General features: G+C 34.5%; 2 protein-coding genes across 3 annotated transcripts; one reads left to right on the forward strand and one right to left on the reverse strand.

Annotated features, from left to right (window-relative positions):
* The first annotated feature begins 1,414 nt into the window (after positions 1-1,414).
* LOC122586953 (sulfate transporter 1.2-like) lies at positions 1,415-9,407 on the forward strand. The gene is made up of 14 exons (XM_043758995.1): positions 1,415-1,519; positions 5,731-6,088; positions 6,193-6,241; positions 6,325-6,532; positions 6,617-6,797; positions 6,882-6,947; positions 7,082-7,195; positions 7,313-7,429; positions 7,513-7,639; positions 7,914-8,200; positions 8,285-8,475; positions 8,579-8,664; positions 8,750-8,826; positions 8,941-9,407. Exons 2-14 carry the CDS (start codon positions 5,759-5,761, stop codon positions 9,082-9,084), a joined length of 1,977 nt encoding a protein of 658 aa, XP_043614930.1. The 5' UTR covers positions 1,415-1,519; positions 5,731-5,758; the 3' UTR covers positions 9,085-9,407.
* A 790-nt stretch (positions 9,408-10,197) lies between these two features.
* On the reverse strand, positions 10,198-24,974 carry LOC122586952 (acetyl-CoA carboxylase 1-like). Of its 2 annotated transcripts, XM_043758993.1 has the most exons (33): positions 24,925-24,974; positions 24,713-24,768; positions 22,159-22,540; positions 21,768-21,974; positions 21,344-21,505; positions 21,169-21,261; positions 20,986-21,081; positions 20,734-20,907; positions 20,557-20,650; positions 20,222-20,409; positions 20,085-20,135; positions 19,955-19,994; positions 19,705-19,829; positions 19,335-19,451; positions 19,171-19,245; positions 19,013-19,069; positions 18,824-18,928; positions 18,362-18,448; positions 17,736-17,927; positions 17,428-17,616; positions 17,236-17,346; positions 17,054-17,140; positions 16,791-16,967; positions 16,330-16,407; positions 16,134-16,256; positions 15,766-16,035; positions 14,687-15,015; positions 13,791-14,028; positions 13,359-13,714; positions 13,071-13,284; positions 12,811-12,987; positions 10,594-12,714; positions 10,198-10,504 (listed from the first exon to the last, which is right to left on the reverse strand). In XM_043758993.1, the coding sequence occupies exons 1-33, from the start codon at positions 24,961-24,963 to the stop codon at positions 10,448-10,450; spliced, it is 6,867 nt and encodes a 2,288-aa protein (XP_043614928.1). In that variant the 5' UTR covers positions 24,964-24,974; the 3' UTR covers positions 10,198-10,447. The 2 variants fall into 2 exon arrangements, with proteins under 2 accessions (XP_043614928.1, XP_043614929.1); XM_043758994.1 differs by lacking the exons at positions 24,713-24,768; positions 24,925-24,974 and adding an exon at positions 23,967-24,035.
* Between the last annotated feature and the right edge of the window lie 260 nt (positions 24,975-25,234).

The raw sequence follows: 25,234 nt of genomic DNA on the forward strand, positions 1-25,234 counted from the left end.
ATTGAATGAAATTGAAAACCTGGATAGAACTACTAATAACATCACAGGATCACAGGAGTGTTTAACAGTAGCCAAAAACATAAACAAAGAGTCCAACACAAAACAAGACAATGTCGCAATTACATGTTTTAACAAAAACATAAACACATTAGCAGGAACAAGAAAGTGGCAACAGTTTAATAAAACTAAAAAGAGTAGCAGCAGCCAGCACTCCAGCAGCCATAGAAAAGCAAGCAGCAACACATAATCGATTTCCGGTTAAACTCCACGCTAATCACATGCCTAGCTCCTTTCTTCTTCTTCGATCCAGTCTTTCAAAACCCTAATTTCCCCCTTTTTTTTCTCTTATAATCAATCACCCATTCTTTATGGAGAGATCTGGTACTCATTTCCCCTTCCTTATCACCTCATCGATTAACCAGTTAAATTTAAAAAAAAAACAATCGGTTTCCGGTTAACTGATTAGGAATCGGTTATTAGTTTTGAAAGTCTAAATCGATTACTAACTGGCGGTTTTTCCTAACCTATAATCGATTTGTACGATATCGGTTACTAACCGGTTACGGTTATAGGTTAACTTTCGAATCAGTTCGATTAACCGGTTTTTTTGTGCACCTCTATCTTCACGTACTCTAGCCCTCCATAACTTTGCAACTAGCTTTTATAACATAAAGCTTTTATCTTAAAATCAAAACATTTTTCCTGAAATTCGAATTTTGTTTATGATACAGAAACATATGTAATCTGATATAACTTGGAATTTTTAGCAGTATGTGGAGTGATCGAGTGGTTTAAATACCAAATGAAATCAATGATAAGCATAGACAAATAATCAATTCTCATCAAACTAGATCGACAGTCTACACTTCTCTTATTTCTTGCAAGTCTCATCTCGCTAAAGAAGAATTAGGCACTTTTTTCTAACGGCATTAAAGTTTTATTTAAACATGCTAATAAGAAACTAGGCTTAAAAAAAAATATATAATGATTCTATCCAAAATATAAAACAAAAACGGCATTGTAGTAAAAGGCCATTCCTTGTCAAAGTTTTTAGCTCGGTAATGTAACTATGATATTGAAAATAATATGATATATGATATTAATATGATATTGAAATTTAGTGAAATTATTGATTCTCAAAGGTCTAAAAAATCAACCAAGGATTTGGACATTGAAAAAACCTCGCCACTTTTTCACATGCCATAGGTTCCAATTTCCATAGTCCACATCAATCAAATAAGTTGACTTGAGCCATTGACCCATAATTCGTTATTGTCCCTAAACTCCATCCCTACTTTTTGACATTTTCCAATACATTTGGCCCAAATCTCTTGCTTCCACACACATTTCAATCAAAACCATATGAACTTTCCACAACCATTCAATATTTTTTTATTATACATTATTATATGCATTGTCTTCACAAATCTTGTTTGTTCGTTGCTAAAAGGGATATCAATATTGGAAAGTTGGTATGATGAACTTGGATGGATTTAGAGCTTTTGCACTTCCGTAAGTGGTAATATATTACTTTTTACTTGCGTCTTTTATTATTTATTACATTATATTAATACTATATTATATGATGTCACTAATAATTCTCCTAGTACTCTAGTGTATCTTGTTCAGTGTATGATGAGCGAGCCTTTTATTTGTTAAAAGCTGATATTATACCATTATTTTTTATATTTCTATCATGTATAGCTATCTCCCTTAATTACTTTAGTACTCTATTTATTATTTATTTGCTTATTAAATAAATAATTATATTTAAAAACTCTATGATTATTTTTTTATCTATCAAAATAGATCTTTTTAAATTTTAAAAATTTATAATATCTTTAAAACCCTCCCAACAAATTATTATATAAACAACTTAAATTTTTTTAATCATATGCATTCATATTATTCCTCTTTTTCCTATCTTTAATAAAGTTTTTTTGTATAACTTTAATTTTATTTGTGGTATTTTGTTCGTGTATGTATATTATTTGATATTGAATTGTTATGTTATTGTTATTTTTCATCACTTTTAATTTAGCTTGTTGCCCGTTGTAGTTTGATTATGACTTTTTTTTTTACTATAAAAAGGTTTATTCTTTTAAATTTCTTTCGTTATTTTTCACATGTTTTGTTATTTATTTTTTTGATATTTATTTTTGATATATATTTTTTAGACTATCTGTCCATCGAATTTTCCTGTACGTATTCGGTGTTTCTGTGTAGCTAGTTGCACCAAACATTTTCCCGTAATATATATGAAACTTAACATTTACTCACCAACCATTAACATTTGTGACATCTTTTAAAAAAGTTTTGTGTCTAACTTACTCTATGAAATATCATGTCGATCAGCACACATACCACCAATTACGTGTATATGTTTTTCTTGGTAAAGATTAGCTCGATGACTTTTTATAACGACAAAATCATCAAGATTAGAACAAATGGTATAACAAAGTACCAACCAGTTCATATATGTGACATGCCGATTGTCGTATGTATGTTAAAGAAACTAAAAAAGCACAACCAATCTAACTATCATTACATGTTAAGAAAAAATGAAGATTCTTTCAAGTTTCTCAACTTAACTAAAGAATACATCAAGTAGTAGTCGTGCCCTAATCTACATTCATGTCAAACACCCACAATTTCAATTGTTCCAACAAACCACAAGTAGAATGTGTGCTTTGAGTCTTACAATAGTTATCTTAAGTCGGACAGTTGATGTTATTAAATCCGTTATCTGATTAGCTATCCAAACTTTGGGAGTAAATAATATATCATTACGTTCATGCTAAATGATATAAGATATAGCAGCGCTACCAGTCTTCCCACAATATGCAATGCTAACTTAGATCTCGATCTTGGAATAAGCCATTATAATATATTTTCTAGCTTTGCCGATACTTTATGTAACATCCCATATTGGCCGGGAAGGGGAACAAAAACTTCCTTATAAAGGGCTACCTATCTTTGAGATGCGTTTTTGGAGAAACAAAACCGTGAGGCGGAACCAAAACGGATAATATTTGATACGGTGGCTTGAGTTGTTGCACGTTATTAACCAGATTTTAATTAATGATACCAGATACTATGAATCCGTTAGGAATTTTATATGAGACCAAATAAAATACTTCTTGTTAGCCGTTTAAAAAAAATACTTCTTGTTACTCATTTTGTTTAATAGAAAGTTTAAGTAAACATTTTGTTTTTAACATTCAGTAAAGAAATGACATCAAGGAAGATTTATCGTATAGTAATAAAATCTTGCATGTATTCTAGATAGAAAAAAAATATTGACCATGAGTCATTACAATTATTTGAAGGGAAAAATTCAAGCCTTATCATCCTTGAAAATTCAATTTAAAAACTTGGGTAAAATTGATAGTACCTAAAATATTTTTAATAATTATCAAATAAGATAATTAATGACCAAGCTTTCATTAATCAAACAACAAATCTGGTCAAATGTCGAACCTTTACTGGTACACATATTAACCAATATGAACGGTATGATATGATATTGGGTTGTAGGTGGGGGCCCTTTCTGATTTTGTACGCAACTAATGGTACATAACCACTATCAATGATATAATGTTGAATAAAAAAATCCACCTGTATGCTAGTACATTTATACGATTTACTATTTATAGTGACGAAATCAGGTTTTGCAGTTTGGACAAGTCATCAACTACTAAAAACACTCGGAAAAAAATATATATTATTGTTGAATCAATTTGTTTTAATGGTATATAGCTAAGAAATATTTGAAGCTTTGAAAACATATATAGTATGGGACAAATGTTTTAATTGGATCAAAATTTATATAAGTAGTAATGATAATAATAACGGTAGTTTATCAAGGATGGGTCACTGCCTTCTCAACATTATAATTGGTTCTGCCACTGATTGTTAAATTCAACTTTCAAACTTTTAATAGGTATCAAACTATAATCTACATTTTATTGTATGCATATGGTATTTGTTTTAACCAATTAGTAGCCTAGTAGACAGGGCGGTACTACGGGGGCAAGGGGGTCCAATGCTCCTCTCCAAATTTAAATTTTGTCATGTATTTTTAAATTTTTCAATTAAATTTTTAAAAAATTTCTATAGGTTTTTAACATTTTGCCCCCTTTTAGATTTATTTTTCATAAGTTTTCTAAGTTTGCCCCCTTTGGAATTTTTTCCTGGTACCGCCTCTGCTAGTAGGTATTTTTGTTGATAGGACAACAGTATAAGTTGTACGTATTGTAATGAAAAACCGATGTCACATTTGCATTTTTACGTGTTACAATAGGTCACTTACATATGATAATATGCGACTGAAAGTATGATATATATGATAAAAGACAAGTTTGATATACTTTTATGCATGCAACTTCTTAGTGTTTGTATATACACAATAACCTTTCTGTTTTTAGTACATTACCGGAGTAAACTTGCCGGACTATGTATAAAATCCAAGGCATATAGTGACAAGAATACCATTTTTACTAATATTATAACATTAGGTTGATAATGAACAATGACAAATTAACAATGTTACCTTTCTACTTAAATTTTCTGGATTAATATATCTAATTTGTACGTTCACATTGAGGCATGAACTTTTCCATTTATACACAGTTGTATTATGTACTCTTTGGAATTTTCAAATTTTGTAGTATATGGTATTATTTTTGACTAGATTTTGACCAAAAAGAATAAATTACAAAATAAAATAAAAAAGTTCTAAAAAAGTTGCATAAATACGGCCATAAGTTCTATGAAAGTAGAGTTTGAAAATTCAATTGGGTACCAATATGTATATATTAATGGGTTTAACATAGCTGCAATCATTTTTAGCTGCAACAAGGTGAAAATCAGGGGGCATTGTGTATATGTGTAAATTAAAAAAAAAAAACTTAAAATGCATATTCGATTACTCCTATATTAATATAAGTTTTTTTTATACATATAATGAATAAGAGTTCACTGTACAAGATAATATAAGAGTTCCTTGTTACCATCGTAACAATATTTTTTATGGATCTTCCTCGCCCGTTATTATCATTGTTTGGTTTTACATAGAGTAGAACAATATAATAGTTGTAATTGTGTTTTTGTATGTAGCATTTGTTTCATTTAATGAAAACAACTGATTGATTTTGATGATGTTTATTGACTTCTATATGTATATAGTTGAACCAGTCGCATTTGGGAGCTTAGAACAGTTTATACTCTAATAATGAGTGTATTAATTAAATCAAACCCCCAAAAATTGTTACTATGAAAGGGATCTATTAAAAAAAGAACAAGATTAAGAAAACTGTCTACATACACTCTTAGACTTTGACAGATGAAGTCCAAAAACAATCATTTGTTAACGGAATGCGACATTTTTGTTAAATTACCAGACAGTTTTCGTGTAATGGAAGACGACATTTTTTGTGAAATTACCAGTTTTCGTCTTAGGGAATACGACGTTTTGACAAGGGAGTTATAGCAAATTAACCACCCAAAGATGGTGAGTAGTTTAGTCAAATATTAGGATCAATCACCTTTTGAGTATAAGTTTTAGGCCAAAGAACAAAATAGTAGACTTCCATTCATAGAAATCCAAATATTTGACTTTAGCCTTACTGTTAAATAAACTTATATAATCTTGAAGTTTTCTTCATTTTTTCCAATGCCCATCTTGTGTTTTCAGATTTTAACGACTTTTTTTTTTTTGTAAGAAAACAGTTGGGGTCGACATTGATCGTGGTCGTCAATGCCTGATCAAGACGACAAAGATCTTAACATGGATACGAGAAGTTTGACTTCGTCTTCAGTTAGTCAAAGACAGAATGTACCTTACATTCATAAGATTGGTGTCCCTCCAAAACAAAATCTTTTGAAAGAATTCAAAAACACAGTGAAAGAAACATTCTTTTCAGATGATCCTCTACGACCATTTAAGGATCAACCGAAAAGAAGACAGGTCGTGCTTGGCCTGCAAGCGATTTTCCCAATTCTTGAATGGGGAAGAAGTTATAATATCAAAAAATTTAGAAGTGATCTTATTTCTGGACTCACCATTGCCAGTCTTTGTATTCCACAGGTATTGCATATTGAAAACGCTTATAAGACTAGACGGAAAAAGAAAAAAAAAAGAAGCAAAATACTTGATATCTAATCATTTTTTACTTATAAACCCGTTTGCAGGATATTGGGTATTCAAAACTAGCAAAGGTAGATCCTCAATATGCATTGTGTAAGTATTTTGTCTTGCTACAAATTGGTTATATTTATGCATTGTGTAAGTACATATGGTTCAGTTTTTCGGCTCTTGTGCAGACTCAAGTTTTGTTCCGCCACTGATTTATGCGTTTATGGGGAGTTCACGAGATATAGCCATAGGACCAGTGGCCGTGGTCTCTTTATTATTGGGAACACTCATTGGAAATGAGTTTGATCCGGATACCCAACGAGATGAGTATCTTAGGCTTGTATTTACAGCTACATTTTTCGCTGGGATCACTCAAGCTACTCTTGGAGTTCTCAGGTAAATTATCATAAGAAAACTTGTATCTTATTTGATTGTTTATTTGGAAAAAGGCTTTTCCTTGACATCGATTTTCTTCATTAGGCTTGGGTTTCTTATAGACTTTTTATCACATGCTGCTGTTGTCGGTTTTATGGGTGGAGCTGCCATCACCATTGCCCTTCAACAACTAAAGGGGTTCCTTGGTATCAGCACTAAACATTTCACGAAAGAAACTGATATTATTTCAGTAATGAAATCGGTTTTTAAGTCTGCTCATCACGGGGTAATTAGTTCATCATAACAACCGAATTACGCATTCTTGAAGCGTATATATATATATTAACAATCTCTTGTATAACTTTCGCAGTGGAATTGGCAGACAATAGTCATTGGAACAAGTTTTTTGGCTTTCCTACTTGTTGCCAAGTACATTGTAAGGCGTCGGTTCCCAGAATTAACAGCTCTGCTATTTCGATAAGCATAGCACAAGATTTTTGTGCAAGATTTTAATCATAGTTACTCGGAAACATTAAAGTGATTTTTAAGAATCTACTACTTGTAAAACAGGGAAAGAAGAACAAGAAGCTGTTTTGGGTGCCCGCAATCGCACCTTTGATCTCTGTTATCTTATCAACTTTTTTCGTGTACATTACACATGCCAATAATGAAGGCGTTGCGATTGTAAGAACATGATCTTGGCGTTGTTATCTTCTAATAGTAGTATCAAAAAGCAGGAAAAAGTATTCTTTATGAGTTATGATTATTTAGTATATTTACTTTCTGAAGCTCTTTTGACAGGTGGGAAAAATTGAGGAAAGAATTAACCCTCCTTCACTTGACAAAATCTATTTTTCTGGTGAAAATTTACTAAAAGGATTAAGAATCGGCATTGTGGCTGGCATGATTGCACTAACGGTTCACTTCTAGCCTGTAAACAATCTTTCAAGAATAGTATGATATTTAGTTTTCTCATACAAGATTGTTCGTTTATCTATCAGGAAGCAGTTGCCATTGGGAGAACTTTTGCTTCGATGAAAGATTATCAAGTAGATGGAAACAAAGAAATGGTAGCACTTGGAACTATGAACATTGTAGGCTCAATGACATCATGCTACGTCGCAACAGGTATGTAAAAGTTTGATTAAGGGGTGTTTGGCATTACAACTTGAAAGTGATTATCTCTCATTACATTTTAAAGTCGCGGATGATAAGGTTCTTGTATTTGGATATAGTAAAATTGCAATAATGATACCTAATCCCGCGAATGGCTAGGTATGGGTCATTCTACATCCTAAAACTTAAATAATGAGAATTTCTCAAGTTATCGCTATAAAGTTTATTAGTTAGAGTTCATCATGCATTATTTGAGTGAAATTGTAATAGCTTGTGTCGTTTTCAGGTTCATTCTCGCGATCTGCTGTAAATTATATGGCAGGATGCCAGACAGCGGTTTCAAACATTGTGATGTCGATTGTAGTATTACTAACTGTAGAATTCCTAACTCCTCTTTTCAAGTACACCCCAAACGCAATTTTAGCTTCCATTATTATATCAGCTGTCATTGGGCTAATCGATATTGATGCTGCCATATTAATTTGGAAAATCGACAAACTTGACTTTTTGGCCTGTATGGGAGCATTTCTTGGAGTCGTTTTCAAATCTGTCGAGATTGGTCTTTTGATTGCTGTAAGGATGAAACCATTTATTTATTTTGATCTTCTTTTAAAAAGCTTTAGCTTAATTGTGATCCAACTATATTTTTTGAACTAGGTGGCAATATCTTTCGCCAAAATTCTTCTTCAAGTTACACGACCACGAACTGCCATTCTTGGAAAGATACCAATGACAAGCGTTTACAGAAACGTTGAACAGTATCCCGAGGCGACCAAAGTCCCTGGTGTCTTGATTGTAAGGGTAGATTCTGCTATTTACTTTTCCAACTCCAACTACATCAAAGAAAGGTACATTTTTTTCTGCAAACTGTGAATTATTTTAAGAATCTTGAACTATATAGATTATCCAGCAGATCATTTTCAAGTAATAAATCGAGCACTTTATTTGCAGGATATTGAGATGGCTAACTGAGGAAGAAGAAAATCTAAAAGCAGCATACCTACCAAATATTCAATTCTTAATAGTTGAAATGTCGCGTAAGAAACTAGCTTTTACCATGGTTACCTTTACATTTTGGGTCATTGAAACTTTTCTCTCTAACGTATGGTTGCCTAATTGCAGCTGTTACCGATATTGACACCAGTGGAATCCATGCCTTTGAAGAGTTACACAGAAGTTTGCAAAAGAGAGATGTTCAGGTTAGTAAAACAGTCTCCAATTTATTAACAAATGGTTCTAAGTGTGTATAAATAATAAATTGCATATGTGTTGTAATGCCATCTCAAGGACTAAAAACTAAATTGACATGGCAGCTTGTTCTTGCAAACCCCGGGCAACTCGTCCTAGACAAGCTATATGCAGCGGATTTCCCTGACTTGATTGGCGAAAACAAGATTTTTCTCACAGTTGCAGATGCTGTTCATACATGTTCATCAAAGTCTGCTCATGAGGTCTGACCTCATCAGTAAAATGTGAAGTGCAAGAAGAATTAAAGTTTAGAGTCACTACTCACTAGTTAGAATCCCCATATGTACTCAACCTATATATGAAATCAGAATTGTTGGATTTTTTACAGAATAAGCTTGTTTGTTAGATTGTTTATACATGAAATGACTAGGGCTTGGAGATAAAGAGAACAATGTAGGAAACTGCAATTTTGCCTCTTTTTTTTACGCTTTTGGATTCTGTTAGACAATTGCACATGATATAACCGTCAACAGTTTGTAAGTTGTATAATGGTTTGAATCCGTGTAAAGACATATGACGCTACATTTTTCTACATTTACTTGATGTCCGTTTTTTATGACAGAAGTCTAAGCTAATAATGGAAAACTATATCTTAGTAATGAACTTATGTTAGTGTTGAAATTGATGTTGAGAATTAAAATCTCAATCATATGTTTGTTTTACTTCATACACAGTTAAACATAAATACCATTTTCTGAACAGGACCACCAATCTTATATTGTTATCTTGTTGCTTTTCAAACATTAACTTGGATTATATTCAATTATTCTTCGATGTGTTGATTGAAACGTTCGTACAGATATTGATCGAACTTGCAACATTTGGTCGACGGACAAACACAATCCTACATTGTTACAGTTGATTACAACGAGAATCTGGTTTGCCCGTTTGAAAAACAAACTTTTGTCATTTCCTACAATGTTGATAAACACTATGTATGCACCTATAAATAAATAATTGACAAAAACAAAAAGAAGTATATGCCATTTAAAGCATATCTCATAGTTCTCTATTGATTTGAAATTTGCAGACAATAATTCCAAAGTAAGAATGTGTATGAACATCATCAAGCGGATACTCCTACGAAAAGAGAAGAAGAAAATGAAAAAGAAAATGAAAGAGAAGGTAAAACACGAGAAAGAGAAGGTAAAACACGAGAAAGATAAGTTAAGGAAAAAAGAAGAACTCGAAAGAAAGAAGAAAAAAGCAAAGGAAAGAGAAGAACTTGAGAGAAAGGAAAAAGAAGAACGCAAACGAGAAAGTAAAGTAAAGAAACAGAAACCGAAGGGAAAAGAGAACAAAAAAATCAAAAAGAAAAGCAATTGTTTCAACATATGAATATCAGAATATGAATTTGAATTATGTTTGTTAAAAGAATTGACCATGATATATAATGATTCTAATGTAAAGTTCTTGTGAACACTAATTACAATTTATACTATCTTTACTCTATCTCCCTATCAACACCTTAATGTACACAGGTTCAAAGGCTTCTCATTTGGCTGGAAAAATCTCAAACTGCTGGCAAAATTTATAATGAAGAACTCCTTGATAATAGTTACCTATCGATTCCTACTCAATTATCCGCCTGAGTTCTTCAATCAATTTATTTTTGGCTGCAGGATTCACCTACATCATAGAAGAACACAACAAAGTTAAACAAAACAGTGAAATTTATGAATTTTAAAATGGCAGGTAATCGGGATATTATGGTTTACCTCTTGCAAAAGTGCAGCGAGTCCCTGTGGTAAAGCTTGCAGATCGGAAGGTGAACTGCCAATCTTTAATAACTGATTTGATATCTTCTGTGTACGTAGATCGGCTAATTTGCTAGTATAGTTCAATGGATCATCTTTCCATGTGAAAAAGGCGTCGTCATTCACCCACATATCTTCACTTTTTGTGTCCAAAAACCATTTTTTGATCATTTCATGAGCAGATTTGTGTGAAAGCGTGTCACCAGCAGCATCACGAGCACTCTTGATTAGAGAAGCCTCGGCCAGCCTACGCTGGAGTCTTTTGTAGAAGAAAAACCGGGAAATTGCCCAGTCAACAACCTTTTTGACAACACCTTTTTCAGCCATTCGGAATGATGTGTCATGAAGTTCAGCAAACTTTGTAGCGATTTGAGTGTAAATTGGTAAAAGCTGTTTCTCACGGGCTTTTATCTGCTGGGTGATTGCTTGATCGAGCTTCGTTTCTTTAAGTTTTTCTTTTAGATTGCAAATTAGTGGGTCCAATCGACCCATGCAGTCTACCAGCTCTTTATTTCGGAACTTTATTTCAATCATACCTTCGGGTTCAAGAACATTTCCTTTCGCAGTTGTTTCTGCATACATTTCTATATGGTCTGAATTGATTCGACTGTCAACGACCACCCATGCACCACCTCGAAGCTCACCTGTTTTTGGAATGTAGACAAAAACTGGCTGTTTATAGGTTCTAAGATTCTCTACAATTGTCGATCCCGCTTGTAGAATCCCTTCAAAAAGGTCACGTTGACCGGCTGAAAACCCTCGCCAGTTTGCCATAATGAAAAGGGGGAGCTCTTCTCGATTAAAATCCATCAGCGCTTGAGCTGTCTTACTAGCAGAATCCGGGAACCAGACCTGCCCAGCTTGAGGAACTACACGTTCATGTGAATCGAGCTGCCCAGGATCCGCAGGTATAACTTGCATCATCGTTTGTGTCTCGACAGCAACAACCCCCACAGGGATTCCACCGAGTTTCGCCCGACCTGTTACAACTGTCCTTGCCCAACCTTCCAACGTCTCCACAAAACTGTTTCTGTCGAAAATCCCACCAACCCATTTCCCGTTACCATCCACGGTCCCACAAATGGCTGCCCTAGGATCACATGAGTTTTCAGGCAGGTACTCGACGGGCCTGTCTGGTGGATCCATGGGTGGCAAAACAGGAAGTGGACCGCCAACGTAAGGCGGAACATAGCTCAACCAGTTCAAGATAGCCGAGACACCTTCCAAATCATCAGATACAGTTTGATGAACAACGCCATTCGTGGCCATAATTTTAGGTCCACCAAGTTGCATCTGCGAACTATAAACCTCTCGGCCCAAAAGCTTGTTTAGTGCAGAAAACCCAGTTAAAATAATCGGTTGATCAAGCCTTTGTATGCATCGCATCCCAAGACGGGCCAGATATGCACCTATCCCAACAGTTCTTCCAGTCACGTAGGTTAAAGTAAAAGTTTCTTTATATGCCTTCGAAAAAGCCCCAGCAATCGCCCCACTACCACTCAAATTCTCAACCCCTAATCCATCCTCTTTCCCGACAATAGTATCAATGACCCATCTTGTTTCACCACTGGATAGACGAATTTCATGTGCTATTACTGATGATTCCAAACGAGAGTAATCTTCGGGAGTTAGATACAAATACTGAAAGCCGGAGTCGGGAGTTGACTCATCAGACCACCCAATTCTAAAGCTGGATCTGACCTCTTCGGCCACCCCGATACGGGCCCCTGAGTTTGCCGCCAGGTAAATGAGCGGCAGTTTTTTGGCACAAGCAAGCTCAGTGACTGCCTCAAAAAACGCATCCTCGATAGGACCAAAAGATCCGTTTTTAAATGTGACGTCATTTGAAACAACTAAAATCGTCCTACCATCAGGAAATTCTGGTGTGCAGAGGTCCATAGTCCACGCTACCATTCCCACATTATTTTGTCCAGGCTCGCGCGTTACTGGCACAAGTGGAGTGCCCCATAAACCTCTTCGGTCAGCAAACACAAGCTCCATCGCATTTACAAGTTTGCCCTTGGGCCTGCTTACACCAGGCAGTTTTGATGACCAGATATTCTCAAGGGCTGCTTCAAATGCCTGCACATACAAGTATGATCAATAAGAACCAGTACTTTGTAAAAAATAGTATAGCAAATGCATATCTGACTTAAAAGGGAAGAACGGGGATTTTACCAGTGCAAAGTCGTAGCAGTAAGTAGTATTGCTTTTCCTGGCGACAAGACGCTTCTGATCGAGTAATCCCAGAGGCTGAAAGGGTGTGTTCACCAGCACACCATGTAAAGGTCCCAATGTAGAGGGAGCATGATACACTGCCTTGTGTTTAACAGTATCTTCTACTTCCCGATACACCTATATACAAATTTCAAAAATTCATTGTAGGTAAAAGATATCGAGTATGGTCAAATGTCTAAAAAGTCCGTTTAATGACTTACATGTACATTGCAGGTATGCCCAGTCACATTTGTGACCACCACCCTCCAAACACCGTTGGCTTCACCAGATGATACCATACAAAGCTTCACCTCCCACTCAAAAACACCTAACCGGTGCATCTTTACCCCAACCATCGAATGAAGTTCACGGACCAACTTCACCAAAAGCGTCTCAACCACACCTTCTTCTTTACCAGAATCTACATCCACTCTCCTGTTTACAACTTGTGAAATTATAATATTATCCATACATATATAATGTCTCAGAAAGAGGATGGCAATGCTTACTTAGTATATGGAACAAGATCATTTATTTGTTGTTCTTTCAATATATAAAGGTACATATGAGCATGGTCCGACTTGACTATAGCATTATGAACATGAAGTTCCAACTCCTCCATGGCGGTCACTAAAGATCTCAAGATGCTCCTTGATGTAAAAGGTAAAGTTAACTGAGACCGTGGGTCCACAACTTCCGAATCTTGGTATCCTGAGGGCAAGAACCATTCTTTTGTCGGGTGCCTTACAAGCGTTCTAAGAAACATTCTTTGAACCGGAAGTGGTTTAGCATCAACAGTATACATGTGCCATTGACGGTCACGTGATGGAGTGTACTTTACATTCTCATAGCCCTTAAGCTTGTCCTAAACAAATAATACATTTATGAATTATTGTTCTTTCGTTATCAAGAACGTATTCAGGCGTGTTAAGAGTACAAACCAGTTCAAGATAAATCGATAATGGAGGCTCCAAATGACGCAATGATGGCTCTTCGATATAATAACGATTCTTTTCTGACCAGTGAAATGAGTGTCTCACCGGGCCTCTACCTTCGTCTCTTTGTATTATGCAACTTACAACTTCATATCCTGCATTTTTTAGTTTCACACTTATTTCTTTATCTTTGAGTATTTTTGCTAACTTGTTGACTCTCTCTTGAGCCTGATCCTCATCACCACTGCAGTTAAAAAGATAACATGTCCATTAATTTCAGATCATCGGGGAAAAAAAATTATATCCATCAAACTTATCCTTTGGTAAACATGGCAAATATCATGGCCTGATACTAGGCCCATTTTTCCATTTTTATCCCTATACCATGGCATATCATAATGACATAATGTCATGAGATGGTTAGTTTGATGAAAAATACAACAAGTACCTTTTTGGTAATTTAAGGTTGGTCACCTAGTTATCACAGCCATTTATATGTATGTTTGTACTTAGTTGATAACAGGTCAAACAGGTAATATGATAGTTGTTGTAAGCATCCAAAATACATTAAGTACTTAGCTAAGAGTTAATACAGGGAATATTATATGTATGTTTGTACTAAGCTAAAAGTTAATAAAGGATATAATATAGTCGTTGTAAGCATCCAATATTACATTAAGTACTTGTAAAATAGAAAGATTTTAATACAAATGGGAGCAGATTTAATCTGGCCCGTTTTGACCCAAATCAGTTTAGGCATGCTATCCAACCTGTCTGTTTTGACACTCTAGCATCAGTACACATAAACAACTTGGGTACAATAAGTTGCTTTATTTCAACTTTTTGTAGCAAATGGTATTTTACAAATTCGATACATAAGATCAACATGAAACATTGTATACCTGTCTTGAAGCAAACTCATTTGGTTGTTGATGCCTACCAATGCAATATGCATCATATAACCTTGATAACTTGGATTGGCATCCCCATTTTGACTTGTGCCATGATGTTTATAAGTAGTTTCTTTAAGAGCTGCACTTATGACATCAGGTAAAAATTGAAGAGATCTAATAATAACCATAGCTCCCCATTTCTTATCTACCAATTGTGTATCAATAGTTTCATAATCAGACACATTAACAGCTTCAGCGTGTCCTTCCATGAATTGCCATGAAGCAATAAGTCCGGATCTGTGCCACTGCATCTTAACACTCCTCTTCACGAGATATGGCTGATAACAGATATGAAGTGAGTGGTCAGTAAACCTCACGTGACTTTGGCCCGTAAGAAGTGTAAATAACTGAATATATATTTACATCACAAAATTCTTTTCTTTAGCAATTCATGAAGAGTGTAGTAGACATATACAAGATAGTGGAACATTTCCAGCCAGCTAAACATAGAGTATACATTACAATACTCAAACACATTTCTTCACTTTTTATATATATTTTTATATTAATTCAGTTAACAACTTTCTGCCTACTACAAAAATAGCTGAAAAAGGTCTGAAGTCAAAATACACACCCTGTATTACAATATAAATTGTGGTATTTGAAAAATATGTTGATCATTAATCAAATGTAGGACTCCTTTAACACAAGAATCTTGTGTACCTAAATCAAGATCATTGCTCTGGCCTTGTTGGGTAAAAAAGACAAAAGTAAATCTGGATAGGAAAACCAAGGTATTTGGCACAAAAAGTTCAGATGAAAATCAATTTAAGTAGTTTTGTGAACAACAGTGTAATTCAGTAAGAGATGAAACAAAGCATTTTAATTTTTAATTGCCATGAAAATCACTACTCTGCTCACACTACCAAAATGATGCATACAATGTAAGTGTTACCAATAATGCCTTTAATTGAAACTATAACTATGATTTCATCTTTATAACATTCCAAGAAATTTGCTTCAGTTATAATGCAGACTCCAGTTATGTGATACAAATTAATTATTTTATATGAGAGAAGCAAAAATACCTGATATAGCCTTCGAACATAGGTCTCAACAACACGCCTTTGAAGGGTGTGATCACTGTGATCAAAAAGACCAACAAGGGCATCTTCGACCGCCAAAGGAGCACTCACAATATCCTCCATTCTTTCATCAATGGCACTCTTCCTCTTAGGGGTATCTATATTCTCACCTTCTTCGGTAAACATCTCTAACTCAGAAAGACTTCTAGCTATGCTTGAACGAAGTTCACTCAGTTTAGTCTGTTCTAGCAGCTGACTTGCCTTCAATGCTAACTATTAACAAGAAATGAGAAACACAAACTAGTATTAGCATAAAAAAGATTCGGAAAAATATTCAAACTGGTATGAGTATGTCAAATGACAATATTGACCTCAGAATAACTAGTGTGGTTCAATTGAGAAAACCGTATCAGATTTTCCCTATAGGCGGCTGGATTAGGGTAAACCAAATGCTCCATCAGTCGTAGTATCAGTTTGTTTTTAGTCTTAACACCCTGTGTCGACATAAAATAGGTTGTTAACTTAAACAATTAGAATGGAAGATACAAAACAGTGGAATTAACATACCTGATGTGAAATCACGATGTCAACAACCCTCGACAGATCCTTCTTGTATTGTTGTCTAAGACGTTCAATTACATCAGCCTGAAACATTATATCATGTCCAGAAACAAGTCAAATCATGTCATTTTTTGAACAGGTTGGTTGACCGGAAACACTATTGCCCAGAAACTTTATTTTATAATAATCCAAGTTTTGGAAAAGTAATTCAAAGGGTTTAATGAATTAATAACTACACTTTGGTTGACTTTTTACCAGTTTCAAAGTTTGAAATAAAGGGATAACTTTTGCCGACCCGGTCATAGGTAAATAGGTTTTTAAAGCTAAGGTGGGAATGTGTTAACCTTGAAAAAAATTGGGCTGTGTAGTGTAAAAAGATAAAATAGAAAGAACTGTTATGGTAGTACATGCCCGATCAGAAATCCCAAAAAAAAAAACATGGATCAACACAGCAGAAAAAAACGCACCTGAATGTTGTCGCTAAATAGCTCTTCAACAGATAAATATGCTTCAAAAAGAGCATGAACGATCCCACGTGCATGACTCTCTCTGCCACCTTCATAGGACTTGACAAGACTCATTAATGGCTCAGCAAGCCTTTCTTGGGCTCCCCTTTCCTTTTCCGAGCACAATTCAAGATGTGTCTGTGCAGATAGCATTACCATATTACATCTTTAAATATGAAAAAGTGTATGTGTATAATAAAAAAAATTATTAATCGCAAACTAACTTCAAGAATTCCCCATAATAATTTGGCGGGGAAATCAATAGCTTGTTGGGTGGAAATTCCTTCGTACTCCTTAAATTTTGTTTCCAACTGAATATACAAATAACAGAATTAGAAAAATACATTTCAATGTTCCAATTTGAAAGAAAAGAAAAATAGATAAGAATTATAAGATGTAAATTTGCCTTGTTTTTTAAATCTTTAGGAAGTCGATTGGCTAGAACTGCAAAGCATTCTTGCCACTGGAGGAAAGGTAGCTTGGGATTATCTAGACAACGAAGAAGGTTTTTGACAACCTACAATAAAAGGTTAAACTTGTTAACAGAAGAACAACTTCTTTTTGAAACTGTAAAATCCTTATACGGCGAAAAGATTACTTCATCAATATCGTGATCATAGCCTGCAAGAATCATTCGAGCGGCACTTAGAGTTGTAGCACACTTTTGATGAACTTTATCTGACATGGCAGTTGAAGACCCAAGAAGAGGAAAAGTTCCATGGAAAGGCTCTGCTTTTCTTACTGCTGATGGGTCATCAAGATCAAGCCTTGCTATTAGCTCACCAGCCTACAAATGAAGTCATTCATAACAGCTCAAATAAATAAACTTTCTTTGTTTCGTGGGTCCACGGTGTATGATTTGAAGAAGACGAAAATGGAATAAAAAAATAGAGAAAAAGGGCTAACATGCATTGCTTGACCTTCAGACATCTTAAACTGTATAACTCCAGAAGCCGGCGAAAGTAGCGGCATACACATCTTCATTACCTCCACCTCAGCATAAGGTGTGTCAGCATCGACATGGCTACTATCTGAGACTAAGTATCTTAGAAGTTTGCATGGTGTTTCGGCCACCAGCTTGGAAGGATCATGATCATTCTAAAAAGAAGTAATGCAAACTTAAAATCCACACAAGCAAGGATATGGTAAAGGTGACAAATTGAGATATCCCATCAGGCTGGGTAACAGATCTGGTTCAGGTCAAAACAGGTAATTTTGTACAGTACAGGTTGGGTTGATTTTGGATTGAACACAAACACTTTTTGTATAAAAAGTAAAATTATTTATGTAAACTAGTCCTCCGAATATGATATAAGAATGATATATTTCCAACAAAAAATAATTTGGAAGGTTATGTGTGTTGAATACACACAGGCCACTTACCGCCTATTTGACCAGTTTCCTTCAGTTTTTTCTATTTAACCCGTTTGACACTTTAGATCTTAAATATGACTCAAACTGACTAATTTAAAAATAGATGAGTAAATGTTGCCACCACTACAGCAAAAGTTAACAAAAAAAGTTGTTGGCACCTGAAGCAAACATGTCCGTCCATCAATGAGGAGACGAGTACCAGCGGCTTCTTCTTCAGCATATATAATATGACTATTCCCATCCAACTACCACATTAAATCAACCAGTTAGATATCATTGTGTTATTGGTGTATATAACAATTCGCTTTGAAAGTGATTATCCAATTAATGCAACTTCAAGTCGCAGTAATCACTTTCAAGTGTTTGGGTGACCCATTTCAGCTACGACTATCAGTTTGTAACTAACTGCAAGAAAACTGATTATCAATCGGTAAAACATAATTTCTGGTATATTCAGTTATACCCATTTTTCTTAAATAGTAACAATTTATGTAACATTATAGTGATTATCATTTTGATTCACAGATGCACCCCAATGTTAAGATGCATTTTATATGATACACATTGTACAGTTCTAAATAAACCCAGAAAACGAAAATGAATCATTATGAATTACATACCTGCATCAATAAACCCCCGTCACGTAGAGTATGTATTTCTGCTTCAATCTCAGATTGGTTCATTTTCAATCTATAGCCTCCAGGTCCTCTTTTTACCATATCAATCTAACAACAAATACGAGAATCAGAAAAGATGAATTAATATACACACAAAAAAAATCCTAGTAGCTTGTGTATCTTGTTACTCACTGTGTATCTGCTCCCCTCAATATTCAAAGTAACTTGAGAGTTGACTAGTGATATATGCTGCAAGTAATGAAACATTAATAAGTAAAACAAACATAACGACTTTTAACCAATTTTTATAAAAACAAAACCCAAGTTCTAAATTTCGGAATGCATGATACCTTTGGAGGGATTTGCCCCTTTTCAAGATAACCAACATAGTCAGAGGCCATGGCTGCACTTCTAGCAGCGGCTTTCTGAGGTCGACAAAAGCCGATGGTAAGTGGAAGTGCTTCAAAAGATGATAAGTAATAGAGAAACCACATTGTGATATGAAATGACTTACGTAAAGAGCTCCCCCCACTACCGAAAGATACCAAGGAGGCCTTTCTGCTCTAACCCGCATCGCAATTCGGCTATCTAACCAACCCGTGTGTATTTTGTTTTCTCTATAATCTGGAGCCTACATGTGCAGAAATAAGAAAGAAAAATCAAGAATGTGAAAGTTCACACTAATAAGTGTAAGAATAAGAAAAAAGAATGAAAATTTTTTTAAAAAAATTCTAAACTTTATGGAGTGTACTTTTCTTCGCCCAATGTGATGTGTGTACTTTATAAATTTATATATTTTGAAGATTACAAAGAAAAAATGTAATTTATTTGAAGTAAATGAATATTATCAAAACGAATTTAACTTTGAAGGCCAAGTTGCTCACATGTAATAAATCAATTGTATAATCAACATTAGTGCGCATTTCGCCACGAATTTGAATTTCCTTTAGCCCAAGAACCATATTTGCAATAGCCAATGTTCTTGACTCTCCAAATGCAAAAACATGACCTGAGGTATGTAAAAAACTAAAATGAGAAAAAAACATCTTGGCAGTGATTCTCATAAAATTTAACTACGCTAACAATTGGAGATTCAAACATTTAAACAGAACCCAAACAAGATTCGGCCTTTACCGAATTGAGAATCTGAGAATTCATGAATGCCTCCTCCAGACTGCAAGAGTCCAAGGTGTTAGCAAGTAAAAAAATGTAGTTTGGCAATCAAGCAGTTACATAAATGTCTATAAATGGGAGACAAGAGTACCTTGACAGAAAAGTATGCCCATACGTTTGGCTTGCTTTTAAAACTTAGCTCCTAAAAAGTTGTCAATCAGTATGCTATATAATCAATACTTATAATATTTGGTATTTTCGTAAGGGTGCATAAGTCTTTTCAAAAACCTGAACTTTTCCACTGGTGGGCTTAAAACCATCATCCGGATCTTCACTTGTTACACGTACAGCAACACAATGACCCTTCGGCCTAACTGACTCGGCGCGATCAAAATCAAATGGGGTTGCAAGAACCGATGTTCTCCTCCAAGCATCATACCCTCCACCGTTTTCCTTTCCATAAAACCGTCTTATTTCTAAAGCAAAGAAAAAAAGGTTCAAAAGATACTCCTAAATAGACAGGTCTTTTTTATAAATTTCAATGACAAGTGCTAGGTAGACAAGTATGATGGCCAACAATTGTCAACCGTTCATTACATTTATGGCTTATTCTGACATATTACCGGGAATTTGCCAAAGTGGAATGCCCATTCCAACCGCAACTTGTGCTGCAGGTAGATTAACTTCCGCTATCCACTCAGTGACAGGATGCTCAACCTAATAAAAAGGTGTCAGATATGACTGAGAATGAATCACATCTAGTGTCCTCCAATATACAGCACCAAAAAAAACACTTGCACCTGTAAACGGGGATTGAGCTCCAAAAAGTAATAATCTCCGGTTTCCATACTGTACAAATACTCTACAGTTGCAGCTCCAACATAATTGACCGATTTGGCTAATCTTCTTGCCGCTTGCTCCAATTTTTTTATTGTGTCAGGCGGGGCTATGGTTATTGGCCCCTCCTCGATAATCTTGAAATTATCCAAAAAAAAAAGATTAAAAACAAGATAAAAAGGAAAAAATGAATTAAACAATTGAATTGGGTGAACCTTTTGATGCCGCCTTTGAACACTGCAATCCCGACTATGTAAAGCCGCTACATTGCCATGCTGATCACAGAGGAGTTGTACTTCTAGATGTCGGCTCTATTTTCCGACAACAAAAAATGCTTTTAGAAAGAAAAAATGATAAATGCATATTACGGTTAGAAAGATATTAGAATGTTTTCTCACCTGGGAAGCAACTTTCATAATAAATATGGGGGAACCAGGGACTTCACCCTGAACTTGCTTAAAAAGTGTCTTGACTTCTTCATCACTATGCACCTACAGATTAATGTGTTATCACTTCATTCTACACCTTTGACAACTTCACATAAAAATTATTCTCAAATGTAAGGAAGCACACCTTTCTTATGCCTTTGCCACCACCGCCCCATGATGCCTTGATCATAGCAGGATAACCAATAACTTGACAAGAAGCAACTGCTTCCTCGGTTGTATGGACACAAGCTTTTCTATATACGTCATCTGGAATTGTGTCTAAGCAGCTCTCTGCAGAAATTTTCACCTGAAAGATATAAATTTGACAAATGAGCAACATATTTGTGTGATTTTGAACAAAGAAAAAAAAAGGATTAGATTATTTAAGAGTAAGAGGTATAGATACACGTATGATTTTCAAAAACACATAGATATGTTGGTTGGAAATCAGAAGGTATAAATATCCAAATTCTTATAGCTGAGGGGCATTAATCTCCAATTTTGAAAAATAAGAGGTGTCAAGCTCACTGTAATGGTAAAAGTAATAAAACAATGGTGGAAAATTTTACATGAGAACCACTCCAAGGAAGTGTTGGCACGTCAGCAGCTTGTGCAATTAAAGAAGAGCCGATTTTGTCTCCTAAAGCCGCCATGGATGAAGCCGGCGGCCCAAGAAATACAATTCCCTTTGCGTCCAATGCATCAGGTAATTCAGGAATTTCAGAGGCATGACCCCAACCAGGCCAAACAGCATCAACATGTGTTATCTCAGCAGTCTGAAATAATCAGACACAAACTCAAACTTCTAAAGAAAATTGATAGTGATCACCCAATATACTGGTCTTTCGGCATATACAAAACAGCTACAGCTGATGTGCGATAAAAAGCCAAATATGACCCGGCTCATAAAGTCAGTCACTTAGTGGTATGTAAATAAACGAGTGTCGGATCCATACTTACCTCCACGATGAGCTGCACATTAGCATAATTATTATTATTTGTACCACCTGGGACTTCAACAAACTGATCAGCAATTCTAATATGCTCGGCATTAATCCTCATATCCTCAGGTGTAGCCATGGCTACCAACAAAATTGCTTTTTCTGAACCAAACGTTTCATAACTCCATGTCCTCACACTTCTTATAAACTTTACAGCAGCCATTCCATTGTTTGCAATTAAAATACTATGGATTGGCCTATTCCCCCCAAGTGCATTACAAAATTCATCAATGGCAGATCTGCTAGCAGAAGACCTCAATGAAATGGCCCCATTTACATAACCATTACCAAGATTAAGGCTTCCATTTAGAGGCATTCTTTGAGCTTCTGGCATGGTTCCACTGCCAAGTAGACCAATCAAAGTTTAGTTCAGCATTACTTAAATTCCTAAATGGTCAAACAACTGGGTTTTTTCTTCTTTAATAATCTTAACTATTTTCTTGAAGCAAACTTAAGGGGGATAAAAACAGAACTTGCAACTCAAATTTTGTAAATCAAACAGGCGAATTCAAATGAAAATTACAATTTCAGATAATAAATTAATAACCACGTGAAACTGAATATGAAGTATCACAAAGGGATCAAACTTTGGTGCTTCAAAAAATGGATACCAATGTGTATTTTATAATCCAGAATTCTGATTTTTTATAGAATGATGTGGAATATTTTATAGTCAGTGATCCAATCTAAAAGTTACTTGTGGGATCAAAAAGGCGGAATGTGCGCATCATATCTACTTTTTAATTCTGTGTTTAATTCTATATTGGGATTTTTATATTATTTCATCACATAAAGTTTCATCATGTCCACTTGATTAATCCAAAATCTTATCAAACAAATGTAACCCAACAAAACACATAAAAGATCCTCCTAAGATGCATACCCATATGCCAAAAAAAATGTCAAAATCAACAAAACTATAGTTAATTAGACAGCATTCCAAAGTCAAATCACAACATTGAGAGAAAGAAATTAACATAAACATAGTAAAAAGTCTCAAAGTTTAATCGTTAAACAGTAAACCCAATTCAAGAAAGACACGAATTTCAAGAAACGACATATACCCGGTAAGAAAGATTCAATCTTTAACTGCAAAGGAGGAGTTTGAAATTTTGTTTACAAAATAGCATTTTTGGAAAAACATGTCCCAGCATGCTTTTTCAAACTATGTTCAAGACCCAGAAAATTCATTTGTTCTGCCAAACACTAATCTCTCATTATTTGGCTTTCCTAAATTCAGTAATGAGTTAATCTTTCCAACACCCTCTTCATCATTTTTTTGCACTACTACTTGAATTCATAAAACCCAGTAAACCCAATTCAAAAATCACAAGTATTTCACAAAATGACATAACACCCAGTAAAATGATTCAACCTTTACCCCAGTAAATCATCTTTTGTATACTTACTACTTAAATTCATAATAATTCAAGAAACACAAGAATTTTAAGAAATGACATTACACCCAGTAAAATAATTCAATCTTTAATCACTAAAATCATCTTTTTTACTTGTTAAATTCATATAACACAGTAAACCCAGTTCAAGAAGCACAAGAATTTCAAGAAATGACATAAACTTAGAAAAAAGATTCAGTCTTTAATCACTAAAATCATCTTTTTTACTTATTAAATTCATATAACACAGTAAACCCAATTCTAGAAGCACAAAAATTTCAAGAAATGACATAAACTTAGAAAAAAGATTCAATCTTTAATCACTAAAAATCATCTTTTTTTCAAAATATAAAGAATGAGAAAGACTAACCATGAACAAGTGGAAAAGCAGTTGAATCAATCAAGAATTTACAAGATAAAAATAATAATAACGTTGTTGCAAGAAAGTTGGAATTGCTGAAATATGGGTGTTTTTTGTTGGGTATTTGGTTTGTTTAGTATGCCTGCATATAATATGAGAGGTGATGCATGCCACGTGAGATGGGTAACCAAACCCCCTACCCTACCCTACCCCACCCCACCCCCAATAGTCCAATACATAATATTTTTGTTGTAATTTAATGATGATTTTAGTGATTTAGTCAATGCAAATGATATGAATCAAGATATTGGTAGTGTATTACGACTTTCGAGTATTTGATTATGGTTGAACTAACATGTAATCAAATTATTGAATCCAAGTTTATTCGAATATATAACTTCTTGTTTCATATTTCTTAGATAATTACTGTTTTAAAACCACAAATTCCGTTAATCCTATGCCGTTAGTAATGTCCGGATTCTAATATCTCTCTGTGATATCTCTTTGACTCGTCAAGGCTACTATTATTCACTTTATAATATCAATCGTATATGAAATTTTAATCTAGACTCTACTAATACAAAAGTATCTCAAGTTATTTGCGACATATCGTTTTCATCATGTTTGAATTTATTTTCAATAAAAAATCGTGTTTTGTGACAAAATTTAACCATCTCCTAATGATTTTATATCTTACAAATCCATCTTTGTAATCAATAGTCTTAGAATAAGGTTGGTTACTTAAGTAGCTATACCTTTTCACTCGAGTACTCCCTCCTTCTCGAAAACACATTGGTTTAACTTTTGGCTCCTGCAAGACAAATAGTAGCACAACTAGATGACCATGTGTGGAAAATGTGATATAGTATGAAGATAACATTTAGAAAAAACAATTATTTGCATTTTAGTACATAAAATGATAATGATATAACTCATATAAAAAAAATTCTTAAAAAAAGCCTTTAACCTTGCCATAAGGTGACACAATCTGTTGTAGTGCTTGCATCCTTTCCCCAAATTTATCCTTCTTCACAAGTTTCTTTGCCTATAAAAAATTGAAACCAAAATCATAGAGATATAAATATTCATAAATAAAACCTTTAAAAAAAATCACATGAAATCAATAAAGTGAGTGTGACCCAAGCTGCTTCGGATTTTATTTATTTATTTTATTTTTAGCAAATGAGAAATCACATTAAATATTAATATATGCAAATAGACAGGTTGTACCAATTCCAAATCATAAATTAATTAAAGCATTGAAACTCATCAAAATT

This window comes from Erigeron canadensis, chromosome 2, assembly GCF_010389155.1.
Source record: "Erigeron canadensis isolate Cc75 chromosome 2, C_canadensis_v1, whole genome shotgun sequence".
Taxonomy (NCBI): domain Eukaryota; kingdom Viridiplantae; phylum Streptophyta; class Magnoliopsida; order Asterales; family Asteraceae; genus Erigeron; species Erigeron canadensis.